At 45.9% G+C, this 9,411-nt stretch overlaps 1 protein-coding gene across 3 annotated transcripts in view; it reads right to left on the minus strand.

Moving 5' to 3' along the window:
• The window catches only part of ZNF786 (zinc finger protein 786), a 20,958-nt gene extending 14,602 nt beyond the window's left edge, over positions 1–6,356 (minus strand). For 2 of the 3 annotated variants that reach the window (XM_037729397.1, XM_037729395.1), the window contains exon 1: positions 6,158–6,356. In XM_037729397.1, the coding sequence (XP_037585325.1) occupies positions 6,158–6,338 (181 nt within the window). In that variant the 5' untranslated portion in view covers positions 6,339–6,356. The remainder of the gene's footprint in view (positions 1–6,157) is intronic. The other variant, XM_017502911.2, reaches the window with a different exon arrangement.
• Positions 6,357–9,411: the final 3,055 nt, after the last annotated feature.

Consider the following 9,411-nt stretch of genomic DNA (forward strand, 5'->3'; position numbering starts at 1 on the left):
AAAAAGAAAGAAAGAGAAAGGAAAAAGAAAGAGAAAGAAAGAGAAAGGAAAGAAAGAAAGAAAGAAAGGAAAGAAAAAGAAAGGAAAGAAAGAAAAAGAGAAAGAAAGAAAGAAGGAGACAAACAACATAGTTTTTTTCCTAATTGTCATTGGTAGTTTGAGAGGAATGGCAATTAATCTGGAAACTGCTTTGGGCAGTATGGCCATTTTAACAATATTGATTCTTCCTGTCCATGAGCATGAAGTATTTTTCCCTTTCTTTGTGTTATCTCTGATTTCTTTGAGTAGTGTTTTGTAATTCTTGTTGTAAAGATCTTCCACCTCCTTGGTTAGCTGTATTCCTAGGCATTTTAGTCTTTTTGTGTCTATTGTGATTGGAACTGTATTCTTGATTTGGCTTTCAGCTTGGATGTTGTTGGTGTATTGTAATGCTACTGATTTTTGTACACTGATTTTGTATTCTCAGACTTTGCTGAAGTTGTTTATCAGATCAAGGAGCATCTGGGCACACCATGGGGTTTTACTACATATAGAATCATACAGTCTGCAAAAAGGGATAGTTTGACTTCCTCTATTTCTATTTGGATGCCTTTTCTTTCTTTCTCTTGCTGGATTGCTCTTGCTAGGACTTCCCATCTTTTTGTTATATTCACTGTGAAATTTAGAGCTGTTTTAAAAACTCGAATGACTCCTCTATATTTGTTTTAGTGTGTTTAGTATTGCTATAAAGGAACACCAAGGTGGGGTAAATTTTAAAGAAAAGAGGTTTATTTGGGTCACAGTTCTACAGGCTGTACAAGCAGCATAGCACCAGCGAAGGTCTCAGATTGCTTCTGTTCATGGTGGAAGGTGAAGGGGGCCGGGCCCAGCGGCTTACACCTGTAACCTCAGCACTATAGGAGGCCAAGATGGGTAGATCATCTGTCAGGAGTTCAAGACTAGCCTGGCCAACATGGTAAAATCCTGTCTCTACTAAAAATACAAAAATTAGTCAGGCTGGTGGCAGGGGCCTGTAATCCCAGCTACTCAGGAGGCTGAGACAGGAGAATCACTTGAACCCAGGAGGTGGAGGCTGCAGTGAGCTGAGATCACGCCATTCCAGATCATTGCATTCCAGCCTGGGCAATAAAGCAAGACTCCATCTCAAAAAAAAAAAAAAAAAAAACACCAAAAAAAAAAAAAAAAAAAAAAAAAAGAGCTCGCACGTGCAGAAATCATCACACGGCAAGAGGAAGCAGGACAGTGAGACTGAGGAGTGGATGTGTCAGGATCTTTTTAACCAGCTCCCTCAGGAACTAACAGAGGATAGCACCAAGACATTCATGTAGGATCCACCCCCCATGACCTAAACACCTTCCATTAGGGCCCACTTTCAACACTGCAGATCCAATTTTGACACAAGGTTTGGGGACAAATATCCAAACTGCAGATGTGGCAACACTTAAATCAAATTCATTATTTTAAGTTTAATGAAATATAGTCATTTCTGCTATAATGCTTGTTTTGAAATGTGAATTTGTTTCAACATGATTGCTGTATTAGGAGACAATATATTACAAAATTTTGCATTTGCTCATGTGCAATTTTGTCTATAAGAAACACTAGATTAGTGGTTCTCAATCAGAACAATTTTGTCCCTGGAGACATTTTTTATTGTTATAATGGGGGGGACCTACTGGCATCTAGTGAGGAGCAGCTAAGAATACTGGTAAACATCCTACAATGCACAGGACAGCCCTCAAAACAGAAAATTATCCAGCACAGGATGTTAGTAGTGGCAAGGGTGAGAAACTTTGTGAACTATGTGAACAAACAGAACTGAGCTGCCTAGACATACGTAAAATGCACACATGCAACACATTTCAAACATCAGATTACCCTGTGTTATGACCCCTGCCTATCCACCTCTGGGGTCACAACTTTCCATCTCATTCAGATAACCTTCCTTTCACCACTTCACAATAGCTTAACTGCAACATTTGTTATACCCACTTCCACAAGCACATTTCAGGTAGTTCTTTTAGGGTGTTTTTTGAGATGGGGGGTCTCACTCTGTTGCCCCAGCCAGAGTGCAGTGGTGCCAATACAGCTTGCCGTAACTTTGATCTCCTGGGCTCAAGTGATTCTCTTGCCTTAGCCTCCCGAGTAGCTGAGACCACAGGGATATGCCACCACGCCTGGCTAATTTTCTATAGAGAGGGGTCTCACCATGTTACCCAGGGTATTTTTGTTGTTTGTGTGTGTGTGTGTGACTGAGTCTTGCTCTGTCACCCAGGCTGGAGTGCAGTGGTGTGATCTCAGCTCACTGTAACCTCTGCCTCCGAGGTTAAGTGATTCTCCTGCCTCAGCATCCCAAGCAGCTGGGATTACAGGTGCCCGTCACCATGCTTGGCTATTTTTTGTATTTTTAGTGGAGACAGGGTTTTACCATGTTGGCCAGGCTGGTCTTGAACTCCTGATCTCAGGTAATTTGCCTGCCTCGGCCTCCCCAAGTGTTGGGATTACAGGCGTGTGCCACTGCACGTGGCCTGCCCAGGCTTATTTCAGACAGTTTTTAAGGCAATTAAGATTAGTTATTGATCATCAAAGTGCATAAAACTGCTTTTAGGTTCTAATCCTTTCTTGTTAACAGTTCACAGATGAAAGTTTGATTACTGCTTGCCTAACATTTCTCCCAATAAGCTCTGTGGTTTTTACTGCACAATTTTGCATAGTACTATGATTTTTGGAAATGCAGATGCAGTATTATTGCAGAACTGAATGTATGTTTAAACTTTGGTGTTAAAGAACCCATTCTCTCCTCTTCTCTGATTAAAATTCCTTACTCTTAAAATGCTTTTTAAAAATTTTTTTAGAAGTTTAAAGATCCAGAAAGTTTCAGAGAAAACTATAACAAGCATCCTAGTAGTCACCACTGATTTAGCAAGTTTAACATTTTTCTTCAGAGTTCCTTTTAATGAAATAGAATGGAACAGATGAAACTCAAGTTCCTGTGGTTCCTCTCTTCAATCACTTTCTGATATTGTCACATTCTCCTTCCTTTGTAAAGGCAAACATTATCATTAATATGTGCACTTTTCACTTCATTTTAATATACATATGTATCGATAAATAATATTACTTTGTGTCTTTTATACATAAATACTTTATTATACTGCAACTTGTAGTCTTCCCTCAAAATCAACATTTTGAGATCTGTCCCTGTTGATTATATATAGAGCTAATTTATTTTAATTTTGTATAGTGTTCCGCTGTCTGAATGTTACAAGTTTGTTTGTTTGGTTTTGAGACAGAGTCTCGCTGTGTCACCCAGGCTGCAGTGCAGTGGCACAATCTCGGCTCACTGCAACCTCCACTTCCCGGCTTCAAGCAGTTCTCCTGTCTCAGCCTTCCAAGTAGCTGGGACTAGAGGTTCATGCAGCCACACTTGTCTAAATATTTTTGTATTTTAGTAGAGGCAGGGTTTCACCATATTAGTCAGGTTGGTCTCAAACTCCTGGCCTCAGGTGATATGCCTGCCTTGGCCTCTCAAAGTGCTGGGATTACAGGAGTAAGCCACTGTGCCTGGCCTGAATGTCACCAGTTTTAAATCCATTCTTTTATTCATTAATCATTTCTTTTCAGGTCTATAATTTCGCTATTTATATCCTTTACACACACACACACACACTATATATATATATATAGTGTGTGTGTGTGTGTGTGTGTGTGAGCGAAACTTCACCTCCAAAAAATAACTATATATACAGGCTGGAGTACAATGGCTTGATCTCGGCTCACTACAGCCTCTGTCTCCCCAGTTCAAGCGATTCTCCTGCCTGAGTCTCTCAGGTAGCTCAAATTATAGGAGCCTGACACCATGCCTGGCTACTTTTTGTATTTTTAGCAGAGATGGGGTTTCACCATGTTGGCCAGGCTGTCGAACTCCTGACCTGAGGTGGTCCACCCATCTAGGCCTCCCAAATTGTTAGAATTACAGGCGTGAGCCACCATGCCTGGCCTTATCCCCACATTTGTATTGGGTTACTTATCCTTTCATTTGTTGTATTTCCTTATATAACTTACATATTGATTATTGACTATGTAATTAAATACTTTGCCCTTGCCTGTGGCTTGCTTTAAAATTTTGTTTATGCTATCTTATACAGAAGTTTTCAATTTTAATGCAAACAGAACAATATTTTCTTAGGTCTCTTTACTTTTTGAGTCTTAAATTCTTTTCTATGCTGAGATCACAGATGCTCTTGCCTGAACATCTCAAGTTCTTTTATGTTTAGATTTTTAATTCATCTAGCATGTATTTTTTTTAATGGTATACAATAGCAATTTATGTTCTTACCCCTCAAATGGAAAAGTCAGTGGTCCGAAGTTGGTTTTTGAGGTCTGTGTATTAGTTTCCTAGGGCTGCTGTATCTAAGTACCACAAACTGGGTGGCTTAACGTAATAAAAATATGTTCTCTTATAATTTTGTTGACCAGAGTCTGAAATCAAGGTGCCAGCAAGGCCAGGTTCTCCCTGAAAAGCTCTAATCCCTAGAGTCTATGGAAGAATCGGATCCATATCTTCCCCTTAGCACATTAATATGCTTATGTATGTATGCATGTACTCTTTTTCTTTTCTTCTTCTTTTTTTTTTTTGAAACGGAGTTTTGCTCTTGCTACCCAGGCTGGAGTGCAATGGCGCAATCTTGGCCCATTGCAACCTCCACCTCCTGGGTTCAAGCAATTGTCCTGCCTCAGCCTCCCAAGTAGCTGGGACTACAGGCGTGCTCCACCATGCCCAGCTAATTTTTATATTTTTAGTAGAGACGGGGTTTCACCATGTTGACCAGGATGGCCTCGATCTATTGACCTCGTGATCCACCCACCTTGGCCTCCCAAAGTGCTGGGATTATTAGGCGTGAGCCAACGCGTCTGGCTGTCTTTTTCTTTTCTTTCTTTTGAGATGGAGTCTTACTCTATTGCCCAGGCTGGAGTGCAATAGCATAATCTCGGCTCACTGAAACCTCCGCCTCCCAGGTTCAAGCTATCCTCCTGTCTCTGCCCCTCTAATAGCTGGGATTACAGGCACATACCATCATGCCTGGCTAATTTCTGTATTTTTAGTAGAGACAGGGTTTTGCCATATTGGCCAGTCTGGTCTCCAACTCCTGACCTCAGGTGATTCACCTGCCTCCGCATCCCAAAGCGCTGGGATTACAGGACTGAACCACCAACCCCGGCCACTCATTCATTCATTCATTCATTTATTTTGAGACGGAGTCTCACTCTTGTTATTTATATATTTTGAGACGGAGTCTCACTCTTGTTGTCCAGGCTGGAATGCAATGGGGCGATCTCGGCTCACTGCAACCTCTGCCTCCCGGGTTCAAGTGATTCTCCTGCCTCCCAAATAGCTGGGATTACAGGCGTGAGCTGCCACGCCCAGCTAATTTCTGTATTTTTAGTAGACTTGGGGGTTTCACCATTTTGGCCAGGCTTGTCTTGAACTCCTGACCTCAAGTGATCAACCTGCCTCGGCCTCCCAAAGTGCTGGGATTACAGGCATGAGCCACCACGCCCGGCCTAATTCATTTAATAATCAGCAAAAATCCTCAACAGAAAAGTTTACAAGATAAAAATATCCTCTAAACTTCGATTTTAAGAAACCACTAACTTAAATTTTTGTATCCTCTTCTACTCCTTCTCATGTATCATCTTACATTCAACACAAACCACCTTGGAAAATACATTCTGACACTGAAGTCCCCGTCAAACACCATTTCAACCACTCGGAATCTAAAATCTTTTGGAACAGCTGTTCTGACTTCGATGACTATGATGTAAAACTGGTTGACAGGTAACATCCACCTCTGGCCTCAGAGCTTTTATCCTTTCCACCATCTGCCAGCCTCGCCCAGGCTCCTCCCCGTTCCTTGGTGGGCCTCGGTCCACGCTCGGCTTTGCCAGGGGTTTGGCAACAGACAAGCCCCGGGAGCGGAGGCCACCAGCTCCCCGCAGGGCCCGGACTCCACACCCCCAAACGAAGCGGCCTGCAGACTCCGTCCTAGCCGTGCACCGCGGCCGCCTACAGGGCCCCCAGGACACTGGCTAGCCCGGAACCCGACGACCCACCCCGACCCCGAAACCGGGCGTCCACACAGGCCAGCCCGCTTACCCGAGGCGGCTCCGCCATGGCCCCCGCGGTCCCGCCCGGCCCTGGCAACGCTGAGCGTCCTCGGCAGCTCCGCGGGAACCAGCCCCACCGCGCACGTACTCCCCTTCCACTCCGTCCCAACCCGACTCCGAGGGACGGCCCAGATGGTCCCCAATCGAAGCGCCGGCCAGGCGCGGTGCATGCTGGGACTCGGCGCCGGGTCGCGGCAGCCGCTCCGCCCCACAGCGCCCCCTGCGGGCGGGAGGAGCGCCGCCGTCCAGGGGTCGGGACTAGGTGGAGGGGTCTCCGGCCGCCCTCCGTGCCGGCCGCGGCATTCCGGTCTTTGAGGGACCCTCGGATTCCCGGGATCTACGTGGAGGGAGGCAGTAGCAGACGAGCTGAGGGAGTTTACGCATGGGGAAACGGAGGCACGTGGAGATGGAGAGAGCAGGGACAGGAAGATGCGCTCCACAGAAGCCCAGACTGAGAGGCAGCGAGAGGGGAGCGTCCGGACTCCCAAGGCCGCCCCCGAGTCAGGGATGAGCTCGAGGGCTTCGTCTGTGAGCGGGTCCCGGGAACCCAGCGAGGCCGGGCAGGGGGCGGGAGGCGCGCGCTGCCCGCGGCGGCCCGGGGTGTCCGTCCCGCCGGGGACGTGGAGGCCCTGGGGTCCCCAGGCTTGTCCCGTCGGGGACGCGGGGGTGGGGTCCGCCCACCACGCCCGGTCCCCGTGGGTCCAGGGCCCTTCTGGGCTCCCCGGGCCGCCACGCTCCCTCTTTGGCAGAAAACGGCCTCGGGCAGAGACCCCGTGGGGAAGCCACCCCAGCTTCGGGGCCGCCTGCGGGACTCAGGGTCTCAGGGTGGCCCAAGGATGCGGGTCGGGCACCCCCGGCCCTGGCGGGAAACAGACAGAGCGGGAGGAGAAGACAGAGGAGGCCGTGACACAGGGCGTGAGAAACACGGGGACGCAACAGGGGAGAGGTGGGAAGACGCAGGAGAAACCAGGGAGAGACAGAAAGGAGAGAGAGGGTGAGGAAGCAGGTGGTGACTGTGCGCAGAAAATCAACCTCGCATTCTGTCCTGGTCGCGTCTTAGGTGTCAGGCTAAAGTAACAAATGAAAAGTGTGCAGTTGGGAGAGGGTGTCCATGAGAAATAAAATAGTCCCCGAATAGGCGAAGGAGTGTGTGCACATCTGTGTTTGCCACTGAATCAAGACGTGTACATGCACCTTACTGTTGAACATTTTTTATTTTTACAAATGTTGTACGGTACAATTTTTTTTATGCATAGTGGTATGAACTTTTAACTATGAACTTAAAAAAAATAATTTTAAGGTATATAGAAGTATAACTTCTGGCTGGGTGCGGCGGCTCATGCCCATAATCCCACCACTTTGGGAAGCCAAGGCGGGTGGATCACCTGAGGTCGGGAGCTCCAGACCACCCTGACTAACATGGAGAAATCTTATCTCTACTAAAAATACAAAATTAGCCGGGCATGTTGGCACATGCCTGTAATCCCAGCTCTTCGGGAGTCTGAGGCAGGAGAAATGCTTGAATAAGGCAGGTGGAGGTTGCAGTAAGCTGAGATCTCCGCATTGCACTCCAGCCTGGGCAACAAGAGCAAAACTCTGTACCCCCGCCCCCCCAAAAATAAGTATACTTCTATACTACTGCATAGAACTCCACATTTTAACATATGTATAAACATGTAACTGACATCATAATCAGACTGTTGTAGAAGCTTAAAATCAGGCTTGTGTACCTCGGGCAGCTGAGGCCAAACACTGAGACACTAGTGCTTGGAGACAGAGAAAGGGTTAATGATTCAGCCAAAGTAAGAAGGCAGCAGAGCAAATCTCTAAAATCCGTCTTAACAAAAAAACCAAGGAGTTTTAATGCGGCTAGAGAGTAAGGGAAGGGAGTTTCAGGGAACCAAGGGGAAAAGTCTGTGTTTCTTCAGTCTCCGATAACACCTTGAACAACCAGACTTCTGGGCTCAGTGGCTGGCCTCAATGACCTTGAAGGCATTAATTCCCCCTGCAACAATTTTTCATGACCCTGAAGTTATCTCCTCCTCCTTGACAATGAAACAGTGCATCAGCAGTATATAATTATATTGTGAGAACAAGGAATATTGAGCAAAAAGTGAGTGGTTAAAACATACAAACAAGCAAGGGCCTGATCAGAATTTTCATTATTTCAGTCCTTATGAACTGCAGGATGCTGAACTCTCAAGGGCATCAGTTACAAGGCTATTGGAAGTTTTATCACCCTCTAAAATGCCTTGTAATATCCTTCTTTAAAATTTTTTCTAGAGACAGGGTCTTGCTATGTTGCCCAGGCTGGTCTCTAAATCCTGGCCTCAAGCGATCCTCTGCCTGGGCCTCCCAACATGTTCAGCTTATAGGTGAGAGCCACCGTGCCCAACTAGCTTGTAATGTCTTTGGATTCACCTCCCTTCCTACATCTGTAACCCTTAGCAAGGGCTGATTTATTTCTGTCTCTATAGTTTTACCTTTCAAGAATGTGACATAAATGAAATTATACAGTATGTAACCTTTTGACACTTATAAAAGGTTACAACATACTTCCACTCAGTATACCTTTGAGATTCATCCACATTGTTATCTGTATCAATGTTATTGAGGAACACTGGGTGTTGTGGCTCTCACCTGTAGGTCCCCTCAAGGGATCCTGAGGTGGGAGGATCTCTTGAGCTCAGGGGTTCAAGGCCAGCCTGGGCATTATAGCGAGACTTCTTTCTCTGAAAAGAAAACAAAATTCAAGTCAGGCACAGTGGCTCACGCCTGTAATCCCAGCACTTTGGAAGGCGGATGCGGGCAGATCACTTGAGGTCAGGAGTTTGACACCAGCCCGGCCAACATGGTAACACCATCTTTACTAAAAATACAAAAATTAGCCAGGCATGGTGGCACCTGCCTGAAGTCCCAGCTGCTTGTGAAGCCGAGGCTGGAGAATTATTTGACCCTGGGAGGCTGAGTTTGTAGCAAGTGGAAATCACACCACTGCACTCCAGCCTGAGTGACAGAGCAAGACTTTGTCTGAAAAGAAAGGAAAAAAATGCATTAGTACTATGTATGTATTGTAGTTTGTATAGCAACCAACCATCAAAGGACATTTGGGTTGCCCAAATTTTAGCAATTATGGGGGGAGCTGCTGGAAACATTCATGTACATGTTTTTGGTGAAAAGAGGTTTTCATTTGTCTAGAATAAATACCCGAGTAGGATTTCTGGTCATTCAGATTCAGTAAGT

This window comes from Cebus imitator, unplaced genomic scaffold (assembly GCF_001604975.1).
Source record: "Cebus imitator isolate Cc_AM_T3 unplaced genomic scaffold, Cebus_imitator-1.0 Scaffold304, whole genome shotgun sequence".
Taxonomy (NCBI): Eukaryota; Metazoa; Chordata; class Mammalia; order Primates; family Cebidae; genus Cebus; species Cebus imitator.